Here is a 24,795-nt window from a genome sequence, read left to right on the forward strand (position 1 = left end):
TATTGAAGTGGCTCTTAGAATACTAAGTTTCAGGGAAGAGAAAGATTATACTGTATCTGTCATTTTTGGTTTCCATACTTTATGTTAAATGTACAGAACTCTGCCTTCAAAAACTGAAGCCTTTTGGTTTGTATGACTCTATGAAACCTAACACATGAGAGGAAGCTGGCTTTGATCTCAAATGAAAGATGTCTAGAGGGTTGGCTGTTGCTCATTAGTTTTAATCTCAACCTTAATGGGATTTCTGCTATTTTCCTTCATGTTTCTCCTATCAGAAGGCATATCAACTTGTTTATCAAAATTTGGTGAAGGTGATGGACTCCTAGAAATCTCTCATCTGGTAAAAATCCTATTTGCATAGTAAGATCAAACACAGTTTTGCTAGCCATAACTTTTTCATATATCTTAGGCTGATAAAATAAAACTGTTCTAGACATATAGAGAGTTTAGTGAAGTAAATAATTTAAATTTAAGTACAGGGAAAACATGAAGTCTGCTTGATATGTTTTAAGGACCATTTGGAGGTCAATTAGTACATTTCCCGTATCATCAGTTTTTAAAGTTGAGGAAGTCATATTCCCCCAATTTAATAACATGGCATAATAACTTTTGAAAGAGCAATACATCCTATCTTCTTAATTCTTGCAGCTTAGGAAAAGTACCAGGAGAAAAAGAACTAGATCTTACCGCAACTCGCCTCAGATCCTCCCACTTTAGTGCAGATCCAGAAACAAAAGTTGTATAGGCCATGTAGCACTTAAATATGGTTTCTAATTCCAAAGAAGGAGGAGCCCTGGACAAACGATGTGCCAAAGATGATTGACTTTAGTTTAGAGATTGTCAGATTTATTTAGTGCATTTAAATACCAGCTTTACTCTCCTCTTGGAAAACATCCATCCTCCATCATTAATCCACATGGTTAAGTAATATTGACACCACTAACTTAATTCCAGGGATGAGCCTGCAGCTCAAGTTTAATCAATCATAGTGATATGGAAAAATATGAATCAGGTTAATACTAAACAAAAGACTGCAGAATTTCAGTATCAAATAAAAGCAATTCAATTATTCAAAAAACAAAATATTTTAAAACAACTGTGACTTTAATAAAATAACTTCTAAATATATGAAGAAAAAATTGACAAACAAGAGAAAGAAATTGATGATCTGTCACTGGAAAGAGAGATTTCAACAGATCTCTCTGAATTACTGATAGATCAAGCAGAAAAAAAAATCAAGTTTGATTTTTATAGATTCTGCAAGCAACATTTGGGATATCCATTTTTTTCATCTTTATTGAGGTATAACTGACAAATAAAATTGTAAGATATTTAAAGTGCACAACTCAATGATTTGATATCCTCATAGATTGTGAAAGGATTCTTCCCATTAAGTGAATTAACACATCCTTCATCTCACATATTTACCTATTCTGCAGGGTGAGAATGTCTAAGTTCTACTCTCTTAGAAAATTTCAATTGTAAAATACAATGTTATCAACTATAGTCTCCATGTTATAATTAGATCATCAGACCTTATTCCCCTTAAAACTGAAAGCTTGTACCCTTTTAACAACCTCTCACTATTTCCCCCACCCCGTAGCTCCTTCTTTCTATTTTCTGTTTCTATGAGTTTGATGACTTCCTTTTTCTTAAAAATAAGATTCCATATGTAAGTGATACCATGCAGTATATCTCTTTCTGTCTGGCTTATTTCACTTAGCATAATGCCTTCCAAGTTCATCCATGTTGTTGCAAATGACAAAATTTCCTTCTTATTTTAAGGCTGAATAACATTCCATTGTATATATATATACACCACATTTTCATTATCCATTCATTCATTGGGGGACACTTAGGTTCTTTCCATACCTTGGCTATTGTGACTAATTGTATTTTTTTCAAGAGCACACAAATGTTTATCAAAATGATAATTTGCTTGACTGGTTAGGAAAGCCTCAACACATTGCAAAAACTAGCTGTTGTATGCACTATGACCTCTGATCACAATACAACTAAGTTGGGAGTTAATAATTAAAAACATAAAAATATTCTTTATATTTGGAAGTCTAAAAACTTATAATGAAAGTTATAAAATTCTTAGAAATAAATTATGTTGAAAACACTAAATATCTAACCCTTTGGATACAATAAATGCAATGCCTTAGGAGAAAGTTATAGCTTTGAAAATTAATATTGAAATATATCCAAAGAAATAAGAAGGAAACAGACAATTAAAAAAAAAAGACTGCAAACTTAAAATAGAAAATAAAGATAAAACAGAGAAGATGATCAAAGCCAAAACTTGGTTCTTTGGGAAAAAATAACTAATATAATAGACAAACCTGTAGTAAAGTTTACAGAAAAAAAGAGAAGACAAAAATGACTTATATAGTGAATGAGGAAGATAAAATATCCAGAGGCAAATAGAGATAAAAAAGGTTAATGAAATAGTGATGTCAGCATCATGGTGGAGTGAGCTTGGCCAGGACACTCTCCCCTCCAACATACAACAAAAAGGAACAATCAGGGTCTGGCTCTGGGGCCGAGTGGTTAAGTTCGCACGCTCCGCTGCAGGTGGCCCAGTGTTTCGTTGGTTCGAATCCTGGACGCAGACATGGCACTGCTCATCAAACCACGCTGAGGCAGCATCCCACATGCCACAACTAGAAGGACCCACAATGAAGAATATACAACTATGTACCGGGGGGCTTTGGGGAGAAAAAGGGAAAAATAAAATCTTTAAAAAAATTTTAAAAAAGGAACAATCCTATTCCAACAAAAAATATCCTAATAGCACAGGAATCCTCAGAGACCCACAGCAGCCAAATGACGGAGGGCAGAGAGGCTCGAGTCCCCCTTGGAGGAGCTGGAAAGGGGCAAGAGAGAACTTTGCTCCCTCCCCTAAAGACTGGGATCACTGCCATGGATGGCTCCATGAAGAAAGGAGTGGGGGAGGGGCCACGCATCCACAGGATCACCCAGGACTCCTTAGCACCCTTGCAGCCTAGAGGGAAGCCCTCGAACAGGGTGAAAACTTTCATGTGGGGTTACCCCATCAAGCTAAGACCCCAGGAAACCAGATAGTGAGAGCTGATCAGGAAACCTGGTCTGCACACAGAGAAAGTGCCCCCCCCCAACCCACGCTGTGCCATGCCATCTCTGCTGAAGGTGGACAGCTCAGAATATGTGGCTCTCAATCCACTTCTAGTGGTGTTAGGCTGTAACTGCAACTGAATAATATCACTATGCAAAAAAATTGTTCTTCTAGCATCAAATTCATAAAAGCTCCAGACCAGAAGGAAAACAATAAAACCACAGAATTATGTCCTGAGGACTTGGAAAAAAGTAAACTAAATGACAATGAATTCAGAATAGCTATCATCAAAAAACTCAATGAGGTAAAAGAAAATATAGAGAAACAATTCAATGAGTTCAGGAGCTACTTCACAAAAGACATTGAAACTATAAAGAAGAATGAATCAGAAATACTAGAGATGAAAAATACAATGGATCAGATAAAACAAAATATGGATTCCCTGAATGTATGTGTGGACACCATAGAGGAGCAAATCAGCATAATTGAAGATAGACAGGTTGAATGGCTCCAGACAGAGGGAGAGAGAGAACTAAGACTAAAAAGAAATGAATAAAACCTCTGAGAAATAGCTGACTCAATGAGGAAATGCAACATAAGAATTATAGGTATCCCCGAAGAGGAAGAAAAGGAGAATGGAGCAGAAAGCGTGCTCAAAGAAATAATGGCAGAGAACTTCCCAAATCTAGGGAATGAGAGAGAAATGTGTGTGGAGGAAGCTTTCAGATCTCCTAGATATATCAATGCAAAGACCTACTGCAAGGCATACAGTAGTAAACCTGGCAAAAATGAATGACAAAGAAAGAATACTCAGGGCAGCAAGGCAGCAGAAAATAACCTATAAAGGAACACCTATCAGACTTTCAGCAGATTTCTCTGCAGAAACCTTACAAGATGGAGAGATTGGAATGACATATTCAAAACTTTAAAAGATAAAAATCTTCAGCAAAACTACTCTATCCAGCAAAAATATCCTTCAGATATGAGGGAGAAATTAAATCCTTCCCAGACAAATACAAGCTAAGGGACTTCGTAGCCACGAGACCACCACTACAAAAAATCCTCAAGAAGGCCCTCATACCTGAAAAGAGAAAAAAAAGGGAGAAAGGGGTCACAAAACACAGAATAAGGAGACAAATAGGTAGAATAAGAATAGGATAGCAAATATTCAACTATAGCATTAGGTTAAAGGGAATGAAAACACCAAAAACAAAGACAATCTTATCACTTTAACCATAAACTCACAGCACAAGTTGGAATAAGAGATGAAAATAATAACTTAGGAGAGGAGGAGGAAAGGGACTGAATCAGTTTAAGCTAAGGAAGTAAGAGACCACCAGAAAATGGACTATGTTATTCACGAGATTCTGAATACAAACTTTAGGGTAGCCACTGAACAAAAAAACAGAACAGAGACACAAACAATAAATAAGGAAAAAGGTAAGAAACCCAGCATTAGAAACTGCAGAAATCAATGGGTAGACCAAAACACACAGGACAGGAAACAAAGGAAATGCAAGAAAACAGGATAACAAGTGACAGAATGACAGCAGTAAGCCCTTATACATCAATAATCACCCTCGATGTAAATGGATTGAATTCTCCAATAAAAAGACACAGAGTGGCAAGATGGATTAAAAACAATGTCCAACCATTTGTTGCCTCCAGGAAACACACCTCAGCTCCAGTGACAAATACAGGTTCAGAGTGAAGGGGTGGAAGACGATACTCCAAACTAATGGCAAACAAAAGAAAGCAGGTGTCACAATGCTTATATCAGACAAAGTAGATTTCAAGATAAGGCAGGTAAAGAGAGACATACAGGGTCAGTATATAATGATCAAAGGGACACTACATCAAGAAGAAATAACACTTATAAATATCTATGTACCCAATGCAGGAGAATGAAAGTTCATAAAGCAACTGTTAACAAATGTAAAAGAAGATATCAAAAATAACACAATAATAGTAGGGGACCTCAACACCCCACTCACATGATGGGACATATCATCAAGACAGAAAATCAACAAGGAAACAGTGGAATTAAATGAAAAGCTAAAACAGTTGGACTTAATAGACACATACAGAACACTCCATCCGAAAACAGCAGAATACACATTCTTCTCAAGTGTGTATGGAACATTCTCAAGGATAGACCATATGTCGGGAAATAAAACAAGGCTTTATAAATTTTAAAAAATTGAAATAATAATGAGCATCTTCTCTGATCATAATGCTATAAAGCTAGAAATTAATTACAAGAAAAAAGCTGAGAAAGGGACAAAGATGTGGAGGCTAAACAATATGCTATTGAACAAGTGATGGATCATTGAAGAAATTAAAGAAGAAATCAAAAAATATCTGGAGACAAATGAAAATGATAACATGCCATACCAACTCACAAGGGATGCAGCAAAAGCTGTATTAAAAGGGAAATTCATCACAATACAGGCACACCTTAACAAACAAGAAAAATCCCAAATAAGCAATCTCAAATTACACCTAACTGAATTAGAGAAAGAAGAACAAACAAAGGCAAAAGTCAGCAGAAGGAGAGAAGTAATAAAAATCAGAGCAGAAATAAATGCTATAGAAAGAAAAAAGGCAGTAGAAAGGATCAATGAAACAAAGAGCTGGTTCTTTGAGAAGATAAATAAACTTGACAAACCCCTAGCCAGACTTAAAAAGAAAAAAAGAGAAAAAGCTCAAATAAACAAAATCAGAAATGAAAGAGGAGAAATAACAACAGACTCCACAGAAATCCAATGGATTGTAAGAGAATACTAGAAAAAACTATATGCCAACAAAATGGATAACCTAGAGGAAATGGATAAATTCTTAGACTCTTATAATCTCCCAAAGCTAAGTCAAGAAGAAGCCGACAATCTGAACAGACCAATCACAAGGAAAGAGATTGGAACAGCAATCAAAAGCATCCCAACAAATAAAACCCCAGGACCAGATGGCTTTCCTGGGGAATTCTACAGGCCAATATCACTGATGAACATAGATGCAAAAATTCTCAACAAAATTTTGGCAACCCGAATTCAGCAATACATCAAAAGGATCATACGTCATGATCAAGTGAGATTCATACCAGGGACACAGGGATGATTCAACATCCACAAATCAATCAACGTGATATACACATCAACAAATTGTGGAATAAAAACCACATGATCATCTCAATAGATGCAGAGAAAGCATTTGACAAGATCCAACAGCCATTTATGATAAAAACTATGAATAAAATGGGGATAGAAGGAAATTACCTCAATATAATAAAGGCCATATATGACAAACCCACAGCCAACATCATACTCAAGGGACAAAAACTGAGTGCCATCCCCTTGAGAACAGGAATGAAACAAGGATGCCCTCTATCACCACTCTTATTCAACACAGTACTGGAGGTTTTGGCCAGAGCAATTAGGCAAGAGAAAGGAATAAAAGGAATCCAAATAAGGAGGGAAGAAACGAAACTCTCGCTGTTCGCAGACGACAGGATCTTACATATAGAAACCCCAAAGAATCCATCGGAAAACTTTTAGAAATAATCAACAACTATAGCAAAGTTGCAGGGTATAAAATGAACTTACCTAAATCAGTACCATTTCTATACTCTAATAATGAACTAACAGAAAAAGAACTCAAGAACACAATACCATTCACAATCGCAATAAAAAGAATAAAATAGCTTGGGGTGAATTTAACTAAGGAAGTGAAAGACCTATACAATGAAACCTACGAGGCCTTCCTGAAAAAAATTGATGACGACATAAAGAGATGGAAATACATTCCATGCTCATGGATTGTAAGAATAAACATAGTTAAAATGTTCATTCTACCTAAAGCAATCTACAGATTCAACGCTATCCCAATCAGAATCCCAATGACATTCTTTACAGAAATAGAACAAAGATTCCTAAAATTCATATGGGGCAACAAAAGACCCTGAATTGCTAAAGCAATCCTGAGAAAAAAGAGCACAGGAGGCATCACAATCCCTGACTTCAAAACATACTACAAAGCTACAGTAATCAAAACAACATGGTACTGGTGCAAAAACAGATGCACAGATCAATGGAACAGAATTGAAAGCCCAGAAATAAAACCACACATCTATGGACAGCTAATCTTTGACAAAGGAGCTGAGGGCTTACAATGGAGAAAAGAAAATCTTTTCAACAAGTGGTGCTGGGAAAACTGGACAGCTACGTGTAAAAGAATGAAAATTCACCGTTCTTTTTCACCATTCACAACAATAAACTCAAAATGGATCAAATCCAAAATAATCATGATACTAAAACTATTAATGTAATTTACCACATTAACAAATCAAAAGTGAAAAATTATACAGTTATTTCAGATGCAGAGAAAAAGTTGATAAAAATATTGTTTCACCGTTAAGAAATAAAATTCATGGTATATTAGAAATAGAAGAGAATATCCTTAACATGATAAAGAGCATCTTTAAAATGAAAAGGATGACCTTAATGGGAAAATATTAGAAGAATTTTCTTTAAAATCAGAAATGAAGAAAAGATACAACCACCGCTTTTTTCCCAACATTCTATTTGATGTCTCAGCAAGTATAATAAAAAATCAGAATAAATTGTACACATAAGGACTACAAAGAAGAAAATAAACTATCTTTATTTGAAATAATATTATTTACTTAGAAACCCCTAATACTACAGAAAAAATTAAATAGAGGAATTTAGCAATATGGATAAACAGAATAGTAGTACACAAAACTGAATTCTGTTTTTTACACCAATAGCAAACAAGTAGAAAACATAATTAATAAGATACTATTTCCAATAATATCAGAAAATATCAAGTACCTATATACATATTAATTACATATATATAATAAAACTCAGTACTCCTCAGAAATTATACAGCATTATTGAGAGACACTAAATGAGAACTAAATAAATGGATAACCATAGCATAGTCAGAGTTAAGAAGAGTTTGTAGGATTGGCCTGGTGGCGCAGCAGTTAAGTTTGCACGTTCTGCTTCTCAGGTGGAGACGTGGCACCACTTGGGAAGCCATGCTGTGGTAGGCATCCCATGTATAAAGTAGAGGAATATGGGCACTGATGTTAGCTCAGGGCCAGGCTTCCTCAGCAAAAAGAGGAGGACTGGCAGTAGTTAGCTCAGGGCTAATCTTCCTCAAAAAAAAAAAAAATTTAAAAAAAGAAGAGTTTGTAACATAAAAAAGTCAATTTTTAATTTAAGTCTCAATCATATTCCCATCAATTTTGGCAAAGTTTTTCATACACAATAAAATGATTGAAAAATTCCTATGAAAGATAAAGGGCCAGAAAGAGCTTGTCAATTATTCAAAAAACCAAGGAGGGAAGACTTACCCTAGGATATATAAAGACTAATTATGAAGCTTTAGTAATTTAAAAAGTGTAGTATTAATGCAGTGAGAGAGAGATTGATAAAATAGAAAACACAGAGCAGACCTATTCATAGTGGTAGCATGTCAGGGTTTATTCAATAACTAGCATTGATAAAATAACTATCCATATGGAAAAAGGTGAAATTTTATTTATTCATGTGAAATGCCATATACAAAACAAATTCCAGTTGAATTAGAGATTTAAATGACAAAAACCGAAATTTAAAATTCGTAATGGGAAGTGCAGTTAAATACTTTTTAAACATTGGGATAGAGAAAGATTTCCTAAACAAAAAACAAAAAGCATTAAATATAATTGAAAAGATTGAAAATTTGACTATAATAATATTAAAAACTTTCAAATATCAAAATACACCTAATAGTAAAAAGACAAGTTAAAAACTGGAATAATATATTAGCAATTCACACAACTGATGAAGAATTAGTGTCAAGAATATATTAAGTATTCCTAGAAATTAAATAAAAAAAAAATCCCACAAACAATCCAATAGGAAAATGGGCCAAACACATGAACAGGCATTTCACAGAAAGATGAAACACATGTGGCTAATAAACATGAAGACAAACTCCACATCCTTAGAGATAAGGAGCATACACATCAAAACCACAATGAGGTTCCATTTTATACTGCTTCCATAGCAAAGATTAAAAAGTATGACCATATCAATTGTTAGAAAGAATGTAGATATACAAATACACAAAGTCTCTTACATATTGCTGCTAGGCTTGGAAAATGTTGCAACCACTTGGAAAAATGTTTTATATTATCTTTTAAAAATGAATATTCTCATACTTCACACTATTAAACATGCACACACACACTATTACATGGGGCTATCAAGAGCCATATATAAGTACATTAATAACAAAACTATTTGCAATGGCAAAATCTAGAAACTATTCAAATTACATCAAAAGAAGAGTGGATAAATAAACTGAGGTATAGGTTATCAACAAAATATCTACAACAATAAATACCAATTAACTAGAGCCACACTCAGAAACATTAATGTATCTTATATACATCATATAATCATTTTATACATATTATATATGCATCCTATATAATTTAAAGTGAGGAAACTCTAAGCATCACAAGATTACATAAGCATGATCTTCCTTCTATGAAGTTAAACATATCTAAAATAATGTGAACATTTTGATAGTGTACATAGATGCAATAAAACTATAGGAGAGAGAAACAATGGTATTGATGTACAAAAAAACTTCCCCTATTCTCTTAAAACACTTTATATTCAGTACGTGATACTGGATCATCAACATGAGTGGACAAGTGAAAAGTATGCATATATCCATATATGAAATATTTAGAGCCGGGGGCTTCTGCTTTCAGGAATAATAAACTAGGTAACTTCTGCCAACCTTCTACTAAAGATATATAAAAATGCTGGATAAAATATAAAAACATCTTCTGATAAATCATCAAGGATATAGCCAGACCATGAAGAATTACTAGGTGAAATCCTAGGAGAAATCAAGGTCTTGAAGATTAAGTTCAGTCTTTTTTCTCCCCCAGGAAGCATTTAGTAATCCAGAAGCAGCATCTACCAAAGTGAGCTAACATTTTGGTGGTCCTACAGGGCAAGGGGGCAAAAAATGTCCAGCTCCCTTCACACTAAAACTGAAGAGTTTGATAACCCACCCAAATTTCAAACTGACATAACAAAGGTACACAAACATAGAAGAAGATTAAAATTGAATGAACTAGTTTTCAGATGGATTGTAATCCCAAATTGGTTACCAGGGTAGTACAGAGAACCTCCAGCCTTGAACTTGGATTAAGGTGGTCCTGAAGCAGAAGTGCCCCATTGTTCTTGGCAGAAGTAAAGGAATATCCTCTCCAGAAGAATGCAACACTGTTCTAGGCTATAAATTATTTCTACAAATAATTTTTAATATAAGAATCAGCACATAATCTAAGACAATAAGGCACACAAAGGAAACATGATACTATGTGTGACATCCAGCAGAAACAGCAGACAATAAAACCAAAGACCTGAGATGTTGAATTATTGGACACAGGCTCCAATAGAATTATGCTTATTTTGTTGAAATAAATAAAAGGTAAGCCTGGAAATGCAAAAAAATCTATAAAAACAGAGAATATTTGATAAAGAACCAAATACAAATTCTAGAACCAGATAATAGATAATACAATAACTGAAATTAAAAATTCAGTGGATAGGTTTGTAAGTAGATTAAATGCAGATAAAGAGAGAATCATGGACCTGGAAGGTAGGTCATAACAAATTATCAAGAATATAACACAGGGATACAAAAAAGGGAAAACACAAAAGAAAGGGTAAGAAATATAGTTGGAACAGTTAAAAAGGGCTAACATACTTATAACTGGAGTCTCAGAAAAGGAGAAGAGAGAAAATGGTGACATGGACGATATTTGAATGAATAATTGAGAATCTTCCAGAAATGGTGGAAGGTACCTATCCAGAGACTTAGGAAGATTTATGAAAACTAAGCATGATAAAATAAAAGAATTCCAAACCTATACACATCATACTAAAAGTATAACGTTTTCATTAAATACAACATATGATCTTTTAAAAAGATGTTTTTTAAAGAAGGTAGTTCAACAGACTTCTTAATAGCAACAACAAAAGCCAGAAATCAATAGACTAATACATTCACGGCTTTTAAGGAAAAAAAGCTGGCATATAGAACTGGCATATAGAACTCTATATCAATGAAATTACCTTTCAAGAATGAAGAAAAAGTAAAGACATTAAAGAAAAGCTTGTCACTGGCAGATCTGCATTTAATTCAGGATGAAAATGGGCAAGATAGGGAGCTGGCCCGGTGGCACTGCGGTTAAGTTCACACGTTCCTCTTCAGCAGCCCAGGATTTGCCAGTTCAGATCCCGGGTGGGGACCTATGCACCACTTGACAAGCCATGCTGTGGCAGGCACCCCACATATAAAGTAGAGGAAGATGGACACAGATGTTAGTTCCGCCCCAATCTTCCTCAGAAAAAAGAAGAGGGTTGCCACTGAATGTTAACTCAGGGCTAATCTTCCTCAAAAAAAGAAAAAAAATGGGCAAGATAGTAGTCATTTCATAAAAAGGAATTCAAATGGCCTATACATATGAAAATATGCTTGGCCTCATTAGTAACCAGAAAAATGAAAATGAAAACCACAGTAAGATACCATCGTGTTATAAAACACAACCGTGAAGAATGGCTAAAATTAAAAAGACTGATGTTTCTAAGTATTAGAGAGCGTGTAAAGTTATATTTCCAAGGATATAGGGCAAGAGGAACTCTCATGATTGCTGGTGCAAGTGCAGATGGGTAAAACCATTTCAGATAACTGGCAATTTTATTCCTGGATACCAGGATATATATACAAGAATTTTCAAAGCAGCATTCTTCATAATAGTCAAAAAGTGAGGTGAAATGTCCACCGACAGTGGAATGGATTAAGAAAAATTGTGGTGTATTCATATAATGGAATACTCTACTACACAGAAATGATAAGGAATAGGCATAGCCATGATCCAGCCACAAAACAGATGAATCTTACAAAGATAATATTGGGGTAAATAAATTTATATCCCACTTATGTAAGTTTTTTAAAAAAGGAAAAAACTAAATATTCTAAATAAACATACAAGATAAGACAATTAAAAAATTGTAAGACAAAGTTACCTCTAGGGACCAAAAGATGGGGTTACACTGGGGAGGGTTATGCTGGGGTGCTGGCAACAGAATCTATCTTGATTTGGCTGATGCTTACATGGGTGTTCACTTTATAGTGATTCATTTTAATGTACGTTGTAATTCTATGTAATTTTCTTTCTGAGTTATATTTTAGAATATAAAAGGTTTAGACATGGTATTTAATCAATTCCTCGTTATTTTAAAAATGAATAGTTCTAAGATATTTTTTCTTTCTCTTTTTTTTTTTTTTGAGGAAGATTATCCCTGAGATAACTACTGCCAGTCCTCCTCTTTTTGCTGAGGAAGCCTGACCCTGAGCTAACATCAGTACCCACCTTCCTCTACTTTTTATATGTGGGACGCCTACCACGGCATGGTGTGCCAAGCGGTGCCATGTCCGCACCTGGAACCGGGCCAGCAAACCCCGGGCCGCTGAGAAGCGGAACAAGCGAACTTAACTGCTGCATCACCTGGCAGGCCCCATAAGATATTTTTCCTATACTCCAATGACTTGTGTGCATCTCTTGGAAATTTTTCACTCAACTTTTGATCTTATGGGATTATCTAATATTGGAGAAATTAGAAAATATTTATTGCTACGCATGTAATATATGTATTGGAAAACACATGATAGCTATGTTACAAAATGAGGCATTCATTAAATATTAAAAAACAATTTTGAGCAAATGCAGTTATCATAAGACATTTCTTGAATCTGCAGGGAACATTTATTAGCCATAATGATATAAACACTGATCGTTGCTGTAACTACAAAATGGAAGATAACTATATTGGAACAGTGGAAGAAGGGGAAGTGGTAGATAGTGCTGAAAAATATTTACCTGCTGTATCAGGTGATGAATAAATATTGTCTAACACTGAGGAGTCAAAAGAGTGGTAAAACATGGATTTAAAGTTAGCAGAAATATCAAATCTGAAAGAGCTAAGAATAGTTATCTCTGAGCAGTAGAACTGGGAAAATGGGAAGGGAATAAATATTTTGTGACAAGTATTCTGCTATTTGATGTGTAAATTATTTTCGTGTATTACTTTCTTGAATAGCACTCTCTTCTGGTGCCTACGCTGATCTTCCCACTCCCCCAACGTCTCCTGAATTAGGTGTCCCTTCTAGGTTATGACAACGTTCATCTGCATGACTCCCTCTCCTTATCTCTACGTTTTAATTTTCACATTTCAAGTAAGTGTGTGTGTACATGATTTTCATTAATCCTGATCAACATTATTGTACTTTTCCAGTCTGAGAACTATCTTTTTTCAACTCTAGAAAGTTTTCATCTTCTCATTTTATTGTGAAAAATTGCACATATACAAAGTGTATAAGACGTATGCATTCAGTATAAAGAATGATAATAAATCAACATTTAGGTACCCATCCATGCACAATAATAATACAGATTACTCAAGGAAATAAGCATCATCTTATCATTGTTCCTTGTCGTATAGTCTCTAAGCCTAGTTATCTGGCTCTTCTGGAGGTTTTGAGAGCCATATAACATCTATTCACACATTTCTTTCTGCTTAATTTAGCCATGATTTTTGTTGCATAACACTAAGTATTCTGACTTATAGAAATACAGATTAATGTTTTACCTTTATGATATTTCATAGCATAATATCTTGGATATTGTTTTGCTTAAATCATAAAACAAGTAACCAAAGAAAGTGACAATTTCTGTATCAGTTATTTATTTTTGACTAAAATCTTGCAAGATCTTTGTGGCTTAAAATAACAAGTTATTATTTCTTGAAATGCTTTGTTTTGACTGGGCTCAGGTGGGCGATTCTTCTGTTCCATGTGGTTTTGTTTGAGTCAGTTATATGACTGCATTTACCTGAGAGTGTTGGTGGGCTAGATCATCCAAGATGGCATCACCTACATGTCCATTGCCTCAAACGAACCAGCTGGAGGAGCTGGCGGCTGAAGGGCCTCCTCTCCATCAGAGTTCTTGAATTTCTTATACACATTCGGCCCTCCAGACCCGCAGGTTCCACATCCGTGGATTCAAGTAAACGTGGATAGAAAGGTCTAGGATGGCTACATCTATACTGAACATGGACAGACTTTTTTTCCTTGTCATTATTCCCTAAACATTGCAGTATAACCTTTATAGTAGTTGCATAGCATTTATATTGTATTAGGTATTTTAAGTAATCTAGAGATGATTTAAAGTGTATGGGAGGATGTGCATAGGTTATATGCAAATACTATGTCATTAAATACAAGGGACGTGAGCATCCGCTCATTTTGGTATTGACAGAGTGTCCTGAAACAAGTCCCCCCTGGATACTGAGGGATGTCTGCAGTGGTTCAGGGCTCCAAGAAACTAAAAGCAAAAGCTGCCAGCCCTCTTAAGGGCTGGGCCCATAACTGGCCCAGTCACATATACATGTTTTATTGGTTAAAATAAGCCAAAAGGCCAAACCAGATTCAATAGAATGGAGAACAGACTCTGTTTTTGGTGGGAAGAGTAGAATACGTGTAACCATTTGGGAGGAATTGCTGATAGCCATATTTTAAAAACAATTTACCACAGTCTTCCCTCTGGCCACAAAAATTTACATCCCTCCCCTATACAAAATACTCTTGCCTTCTCCTCCAGAAGTCTCAACTCTTTATAGCATCAGCTCAAGTCCTGATCTTGTCACCTAAATCAGGTCTAGATGTAGATGGGGCAACTTAGGCAAAGTTCCTTCTCATCTGAAGACCTGTGAACTAAATGGGTAAGATATTATCCCCACCTCAACATCCAACGTACCATGATGAGGCACGGATAGGAAAACTGCAATAGACATTCCCAATCGAAAGAGGCGGGGGAAGTGATGCAGGGCACATGGAACTCACTGATCCATAGAAATTCTGAAATCTATCTGAGTACATACTATTAGGACCCCCTACTCCAGGGGTGGAGATGTTTATTGATTAGGGCCCGTGTCTGTCCTTATGAGCTAATGCACTATCTTCTTGATTGTTGTCTCTGCTCTCTGTCCCTCTGAGTCACCCTTCCTTTTCCCTAATAAATGGCCCAGGTTTGTACTTGAGTACTTTTCTCAGCCTGATTCCTGCCTGTGCTAGGTTGAGGCCCAGAGGCATTTTTTTTTCCTTTTTGAACTCTCTCTTTCCATTTTACTCCAAGCCGACAGTACTTTTACCAGTAAAATTTTCTGTAAAGCACTGACTACTTTCTATAAATATTATTCAGGTTGAGGTCATGCTCAAAGTCATATGCATGGTCCCCTTGGAGACAGACCTCTGTCTACTTCGACAAGGTCGAGATTCTGAGAAGAATGTCCTTCAGCTTCTTAGAAGCCTTTTGCCTGACTGAGAGGAGCATCTACAAGCCAACACCTTAAATCTTTCTGAGGTCTTAACAAAGGGCCTTAGAGCTGCATTCTTGATTGGATATTCACCTTTGACCTTCAGGTCATATTTTATAGGTAATGCCCTGGGTTTGATTTTTTTCCCCTGAGGTCATTTTACATTTTTTGGCCAGCTGGAAAGACTGTTCTGGGCCTTCTGTATTTCCTTTAAATTCTGCTCGAAAATTAAAGAGTTTCTTCTTTAGCTCAAATTTTTTTATTGAAGTATAATTGACATGCAATATCTTATTAGTTTCTGGTGTACATCATAGTGACTTGATATTTATATATATTACAAAATGATCACCATGATGCCTATTTACCATCTGTCACCATACAAAGTTAATATAATATTTTGACTATATTCCCTATGCTGTACATTACATCCCAGTGACTCTTTATTTTATAAATGGAAGTTTGTACTTCTTAATACCCTTCACCTATTTCACCAGCCCCCCAACCCTTCCTGTCTCTGGTAATCACGAGTTTGTTTCTTGTACCTATGAGTCTGTTTTTGTTTCATTTTAATTGTTTGTTTTGCTTTTTAGATTCCACATATAAGTGAAATCATATGGTATTTGTCTTTCTCTATCTGCCTTATTTCGCTTAACATAATACCCTCTAGGTCCATCCATGTTGTTGCACATGGCAAGATTTCATTCTTTTTTATGGCTAAGTAATATTCCATCATGTATTTATATACCACATCTTCTTTATCCATTCATCCATCAAAGGCACTTAGGTTGTTTCCATATCTTGGCTACTGTAAATAATACTGCAGTGAACATAAGGATGCATATATCTCTTTGAATTAATGTTTTTGTTTTCTTCAGATAAATACCCAGAAGTGAAATTCCTGGATCACATGGCAGTTCAATTTTAAGGAACCTCCATACTATTTTCCATGGTGGCTGCACCAATTGATGTTCTCACCAACAGTGTATCAGAATTCCCTTTTCTCTACATCCTTACCAACACTGTTATTTCTTGTCTTTTTAATAATAGCCATTCTGACAGGTGTGAGGTGGTATCTCACTGTGGCTTTGATTTGCATTTCCCTGATGATTAGTGATGCTGAGCATCTTTTCATATGCCTGTTGGCCATCTGTATGTCTTCTTTGGAAAAATGTCTATTCAAGTCCTCTATTTTTTAATCAGGTTGTTTGGGTTTTTTGATATTGAGTTGTGTGAGTTCTTTAAATATTTTGGATATTAACCTCTTATTAGATGTATGATCTGCAAATATCTTCTCCCATTCTGTAGGTTGTGTTTTTGTTTTGTTGATGTTTTCCTTCACTGTGCAGAACTTTTTAGTTTGATGTAGTCCCAGTTGTTTACTTTTCCTATCATTACCCTTGCCTGAGGAGACTGGTCCAAAAAATATATTGCTAAAATAGTTGTCAAAGAGCTGACTGTCTATGTATTCTTCTAGGAGTTTTATGATTTCAGGTCTTACATTCAAGTCTTTAATTCATTTTGGGTGAATTTTTGTTTACAGTATAAGATAGTGGTACAGTTTCATTCTTTTCCACACAGCTGTCCAGTTTCCCAACAAGATTTATTGAAGAGATTGTCTTGTCTCCATTTTATATTCTTGCCTCCTTTGTCATAGATTAATTTACCATATAAGCATGAGTTTACTTCTGGGCTCTGTATTCAACTCCATTGATCTACGTGTCTGTTTTTGTGCCAGTACCATACTTTTTTGATTAATGTAGATCTGTAGCATAGTTTGGAATCAGGGAGTGTGATACCTCCAGCTTTGTTCTTTCCCAAAATTGCTTTGAATATTTGGGGTCTTTTGTGGCTCCATACAAATTTCAACATTCTTTGTACTAGTTCTGTGAAAAATGCCATTGGTATTTTGATGGGGATTACACTGAGTGTGTAGATTGCTTTGGATAATACGGAGAGTCTAAAGATAGCAATTCTTCCAATTCGTAAACACACTATATATCTTTCCATTTATTTGCATCATCTTCAATTTCTTTCATCAGAGTCTCATAGTTTTAAGAGTACAAATATTTCACCTCCCTGGTTAAATTCATTGCTAGGCATTTTATTCTTTTTGACGAAATTATAAATGAGATTGTTTTATTAATTTCTTTCTGATAGCTTGTTATTAGTGTGTAGAAACACAACTGATTTCTGTACATTAATTTGTATCCTGTAACTTTATTGAATTCATTTATTAGTTCTCATAGGTTTTGGTGGAGTCTTTAGGGTTTTCTATATATAGTATTTTGTTGTCTGCAAATAGCGACAGTTTTACTTCTTCATTTCCAATTTGGATCCCTGTCATTTCTTTTTCTTGCCTAATTTCTTTGGCTAAGACTTCACGTACTATGTTGAATAAAAGTGGCAGAAGTGGGCATTCTTGCCTTGTTCCTGATCCTAGAGGAAAAGCTCTGAGCTTTGCAACATTTAGTATGATGTTTTGTGTGGGTTGTCATACATGGACTTTATTATATTGAGGTATGTTCCCTCCATACCCACTCCGTTGAGATTAACTCAATTTTCTTAAATACTTTATCATACGTGATTATACTAAGGCAAATGACACCCAACATTCTTTCAGAAAATTTTCTAAGCTAGTTTCACAATTTCACTAAGTACATTTTCTAACTTCCATGTTATTTTTAGTGACACTATTATCAAAATTCTGTTTCTTCTTCCAATACTCAATAGCGATTTCATCATTGCTTTCCTGATCTCTACTAAGAGTCTCCATGTAACCTTCCCAAACCTCTGCCTGCCATCATTTCCAAAGAAAAGGCCAAATTTTGGCTTATGATAGAACCTGACTTCGAGTACTACTTTTTGTATTAGATATCCCTTTCCACAAAATAAACCATTCTAGAACTTATTGACCTAAAATAACAATAATGTATTATTTCTCATGATTTTGTGGGTTGGCTGGTCTCAGCAAGGTAATTCTTCTGTTCTCTATAGTGTTGACAGTGGCCATTCATGTGGGTGCATTCATGAGAGAGCTTGACCGGGAGCTGGAGTGACAAAAATGACTTACCCATATGACTGTTGTCTCAGCCATGTTACTGGAGTGGTTGAGAGCTGGCTGCACCTTCTCCCTAACAAGCTAGTCTGACTTTTTATGTGAAGGCTTATAGCTCCAAGAGAAACTGCCAGTCCTCTGAAAGGGTAGGCCTGAAGCTAGCAAAGTGTCACCTCTGCTGCGTTCTATTTATCAAATCAAGTCACAGGCCTGCCCAGATTCAAAGAAAAAGAGAAAGGAACTCTGTCTTTTATTGAGAGGAGCAGCATGAATGTACAGTAAGGGAAGGAAGTCTTAACATCTGTATTAAAGGAAAATCTACTGCAATTATAGACTATGATAATTGCTTTAAAGGAAATACAATGGAGTAATGAACTAGAAGGACTAAAAGACACTAATTTAGATAGGTTGGATGAGGAAGGACTCTGAATGCTGAAGGATGAAAATAAACTAATCATATAAAGGCAGCAGAAGAGCTTCTGAGCAAAAAGAACAAATCAATAAATTGGCCTTTACAAAAATTTGGAAAAGACAAGATATTTACTTTGAATAGGGTTGGGATAGTGAAGAGGGAATGATAGAAGTAGAATTAGGATTTTTTAGGAGAAAAAATTGAAGATATTTATCAAAGGATATATAGATACTCTTGAGGGAGACAAGAGTATCAAAGGCAATGCCTAATTTTCTGTTTTAAGGAACTGCATTGATGAGGTACCATTTATGAGACAGAAAATGCTGTTTTCTTTTACTTTTTTTTTATTTGACTTGTGAGATGGAAAGGAGGACATAAGGTCATGAGTTTACTTTTGATAATGTTGGCCTTTGTAACACCTGGGTGGAAATATCCAGTGAGCAATTAGTTAGGTGAATATGGAGCCACAGAGAATGTCTGGTGGAGGATATAAATTGTGGAATCATCAGAGTATAGATGTAATTGTAAAAGTCTAGACAGATACTTACAACATTTCTCATCATTTAAAAAATTTCATTTATTATCTTAACAAGTACCTACAATAAGCTACATTAGTCCACAAAAATACAGCAGCTGATAAAATGTCAATTTCCATACATCTAATGATTTCCTCTTTGTCTTTGTCTATAAATGGATTATAATTATTAGCCTCTTATCACTTTCAGCACTTTGGTTTTTTAAATTATTTTTTAAATAAGGATTCAAGTAATACACAAATTACTGAAGAGAAAGGCATGACAATGATACTGAAACAGAACTGTTGGCTGTCTATCAGCAATACCAAAAAGGAGTTCAAAATTCTTATTGGTCATCTCATATATGAGATCCAAAATTTGTGGTGAATTGAAAATGTCATGATGTAAAACATACAGAATGCTCACCTATAAAATGCATGAAGATTGAGATGATCCTACATATAAACCTGTATACAATCAAAATATTTCCTATCTGATGGACTTATTTAGTAAATGAGTGATGTCTGGATAACTGATTAACCATTCGGAAAAAATAAAGAAGTTAGTTTACTACACATGACAGGAAATCAATTCCAGAGAACTTAAATATAAAAGATCTCAATATAAAAACATAAAAATGCTTGAGCAATATTTACTTAATTCTAGAACAGAGAGGCCCAAGAATGTCAAAAAAGCAAAAAGCGAAAATGAAAATCAAAGGATTGGAGCATATGTAAATCAAATTCTTCCATAATAAAATTAAAAAATACAAAAATTTAAAATGCAAAGAGAGAGAAAAAGTAATTACACTATATGACACAAAACAGCTAATATCAAAATACACTGAGCGCTTAAAAGTCAGTAAAGTTACAGATGACCATCCTCATGGAAAAGAGGATAAAAGAAATAAAGAAGAATTTCAAAAAGGAAAGGAAACTATCAAAACACACAAAAATTATTCAATCTCACTAGGAATCAAAATTATAAAATAAAACAATTAGGAATCATTTTGCCCACTTAAAAATCTGTTTGTACCCAATATGCATTTCCCACTCGTTTACAAAATATTTGACTTGGACTCTGCTTGCTGGAAGGTAAACTGCATAGAACAAAAAGATCATGAAAAACAATCTGCATCTATTTGAACTTCACATTTCCAATTCTGAGAATTGGAAGAATAATAATTAGAAGAACAGTTACAATAATAATTATGAAGTGCACTAGACATGTGCACAAAATTCTGGTCATTAAAATGATAAGTATAGAATAACCGAAATGATAGAGAATCACTTAAATAATATTAGTACCTATACAGAAAGACATCCAGCAAGATCCATCCCAAAATATTTTCAGAAGTTAACTCTGGTCATGAGATTTCTTTTTCTTTTGTTTTTGCCTATTATTGTTTCCTAATTTTTCTGTGGATATAACAAGGGTAATTTCCTTTCGTTAAAAGTACTCAGACATATTTCAAGCATTAATTTAGAGCCCATGAGCCATACAGATACACTTACTCTCCCAGAAAAACAATCTCGGTGTTGATTTCCCCTGACTTATGGCGGAGAAAGTTCCTCAGGAAAGCAGTCACACTGTCAACAGTTATATTTCCACATACCACGATGAACCTAGGTAGCAAGAACACATGAGGTGGATCATCTGAGGAAAAGAAGTATCTTCCTGTCTAGATTTAGTGATGGATTATTAGCTTAAAATTAGTTTTAAGTAAATTTGGTATTTGGATCACATAGATTTTAAAAATACAAACACTAAGGACTGCATCTCCAATATAAAAAAGAAACACCAGATTTCTCTAGTCCCTAGTTCATCTCATATAGGGTATGAATCCACACATTTTAATTACACATAGCTCTTCAGGAATGCAACAATAATTACCGTATTTGCTAGATTCTTCACAGTTATTTATAACTTGTGATGGACTTGAACACGTATTATTTCACTTCATTTTCCACTTGATTCCTGATTGGCTCATATGGTCTTTCTTCACTGAGGAACAACTGGGGCTTGAAATGGTTCACTGATTTTCCCATAGTCAAATACTGTGGCTGTGGTAGCACTAGATTCTAGGTTATTTTGGTTTATCTTCCACATCTAAAATTATCTAGTAGCCACAGCAAAATGAGTCCAATGGAGAGACATCTAGGACTGGTGCAAAAATCTATGCATGGAGCTTTTATGGTGAAAAATAGCTGTCAATTTCCTTAGGCTTAATATATATAAAGAAGCTATTTTTCTCCCCATTAGTCATTTAAGGAAACAAAGCAAAATTTTAACCTAAGTTAACCTTAAATTTTCCAGACCTTGTTGGCTGATTTAGCATGTGTCCTATATCCCTTTTCTGAGATGAATTGGGTCAGACTTTGGCTTATCTAGTTTATTTCACTGGTTTTAATGTTTGTTTTGCATTTGTTTCATTATTTTTTCTTTTTGTTTTCCTCATCATACTCCTAGGTCAATCTTTGTTTTCAACCAACTGCATTAGGTGACCACTCCAAGGAGTTTATTTCCATTGTGCCTCTTTCCTCTTCAGTAGATAGAGACTAAGTAAAAAAGAATCACTCCAAATTTAAGATCTCCAATTCATTCTTTTCTTCTTCGGGATAAAAAAGCATAACGGAAACTGAGGTAACATATATCCAATGAGAAGCAGTGTGAAAACGACTCCAACTCCAGTTCACCCTGGGAACAAATGACCGTGCCGTGGCCAAAACAGGAGATCCACGAGGTATTGGAGAAAAGTATGAAGTTGCTCCACACTCTAGCAAACCTCTGCCCATGAATGAGCCCCATATAGTTTAAGAAAGTTTTGGCTAAGACAACCGAGGTGAGTTATTTTAAGTTTGAACCAGAGCTTTAATTTGGTCCACTATGCAAAGTTAGCCATAAGTTAACCACATGATGAAAATGAATATGACAGTTAGTAATGGATATAAGAGAACAGTGATAAGGAATGTAGAAATATTACCACAATCAATAATATCTCACAGTGAATGACATTATCTGTCATTTTTGTTGACTTAGTGCTCTTACAAGCATCTGTATAGTAGTTTGTACCAAGGAGCAATCATCATCTTATCGTATTCATTGTAGCACGGCCCTCTATGGTGAATGAAACACCTTGCCGATATATTCACCCAGGCCAGACAACAGGTGTTTGGAGTGACTAGTAGAATATCCTAAACTGTAGAAATTATGCTTGAAAGCCACTTACTTCTTCCCCTTGAGCACTTCATAGGAACTGGTATATTTCCTCTTGTTAGCAAAGAGTTCCACCATTTCAGGGACATAGTTTGCAAATAGTATCTAAAATGATCAGAAAATAAAATTAGGTCTCATTATTTTCAAGGACGCCCCAAATTTCTGAGATTATAAAGGAGAAAGAAGGTATGTAAAACTTTCTCTCATCTAGGTGGAGCACGACTGTGAACTGTATTTTTAAAAGGGAGACCATTTCTCCTCCTTACTTCAGCCTTTGGATTTGGCTAAAATTTAGTAAAATACTTTTGAGCATTCAAAATGATGAAAGCAAGGACAAGCAGTAAGGCGACCTCCCTGGCCAGTTTTTCTCTTCGTCACCTCTAACTGCCCTTCTGACTCTTTGATTTTATATTCTTTGAGTCCTTGGGAAAATAAAGCTTATGGGGTTAGGGGAAAAAGACTGAAATGAGGAGATGTAGCAGTTGTGGACAGGGGAATATCAGGAAGGCAGAGAGTTCAGAACTCTGTCATGGATTTTAAGGAATTGAAATTAAAGTCACTAAAGGAAGAGGTGGCTTCCTTTGTCTGTGACACACTCCTGAATCAAGCACAGATGTTCACTTACCTGAAGTAAAATGAAGTCTAGAGAGCACTTACTCATTTGAGCTGGAAAGAACATTCTTTAGATCAAATCTCAAATACCCTTCCTCTTTGGAAGAATGACTTTAATTTGATGGGCAAACGATGAAGGAAGATACCGTTGCTCACAGGGAAACTCTGCTCTCCTATGTCTACCATGCTTCATCCCTGGCAACCAAGTGATTACATCATGTGCTCCAGGGGATGCAGTCTGGAAAATTTGGGATCCCAGGAACTTTTCATTTTCATTTGAGACCTGCTCTAAATCAATGCAACATTCCCTCTCAAACCTCTATTGCTTTATTTCTCACTATAAACCAAATGTTTTTGGTTTACGTAGTTATATTCAAAGATATTAAAAATATTCTTCACCAAACTCCCCAGGGTGAAGAACATGATGAAGGTCCGTCCTAGGGCTGTCTTGGCTACCACATCTCCGAAGCCAACAGTTGACGTCGTTGCCATGACCAGGTAAATGGACTCAAAATAGGATATGTTCTGTGAATTTCTACCTTTGAGCCAGGGATCACCAGAATTTTCCACCTGTCCAAAGAGAAAAGACTAAGGAAAGATCTCTGAATGGAATCCAAGGGAAACTTTACAAAGAATAGGCAAAACATTGGATTAATTTCACCTTAACTCAATCCAAATGCAATATTAAATGATTCTCAGGCTGTTGTGAAGGGTTCGCAAATTGTGGGTAGTGACAGTAAAGTCTTGTTTTCCATCATTGTGATTATTGGTGAAACCTGAGGGGGCATGTAGCTTGAGCCCACATTGGGAATGCTCCATAGGGGTGGCTGCCCATATCTCTTTTCATGTGGGCACATCATTGTATCCTGAAGCCATGAGACTCCAAAGGCTCTCAGATTGAGCAATTATTATTCATTCTTATTTTTCACCAGATCAGGATTGTCATTAAGGAAAGAAGCACTTAAATGGGCCCTTCATTTTAGTGAGTTTAAGCACATGAATGCTAGTGTCTAAGGAAGAGCAAACAAACAAGTTTTCCAAGTTATTTCCCCACCTCTCCCCAAAAATCCTCTCAGGAATTAAAAAACTCTGAAAAATATTTTCCTCTGATTTTCCCCCAAGTCTTCACATTTTAAGGAAACTAAATTTATCAGATCATCTTTTCTACGTTAAATAAACAGAATAACTTATATAAGTTATAAAACTTTATATTTATAGTATATATAAACGTATAAATATAGAATATATATTCTATATAACATATAATAATTATCAATAATGTATACAGTTTTCCTTTGTTCTTCCATTTGGAGACTTTTTTCCCAAATACCTCACATATTCCCTAGATGTTTTCCATTCCTATCTAGCATAAACATGATAAAATTCTAGAGATGCCTGGGGAAAGTAGTTTTTTTGTT

General features: G+C 35.2%; 1 protein-coding gene across 1 annotated transcript in view; it reads right to left on the reverse strand.

The window, feature by feature from the left end:
- Window positions 1-24,795, reverse strand: part of KCNU1 (potassium calcium-activated channel subfamily U member 1) — a 150,098-nt gene that overhangs the window by 97,302 nt on the left and 28,001 nt on the right. Inside the window, 4 exon segments of the mRNA XM_070499718.1 lie at window positions 688-793; window positions 21,064-21,174; window positions 22,779-22,870; window positions 23,777-23,947. Coding sequence (XP_070355819.1) covers window positions 688-793; window positions 21,064-21,174; window positions 22,779-22,870; window positions 23,777-23,947 — 480 coding nt within the window.

Source organism: Equus asinus, chromosome 27 (assembly GCF_041296235.1).
Source record: "Equus asinus isolate D_3611 breed Donkey chromosome 27, EquAss-T2T_v2, whole genome shotgun sequence".
NCBI lineage: Eukaryota > Metazoa > Chordata > Mammalia > Perissodactyla > Equidae > Equus > Equus asinus.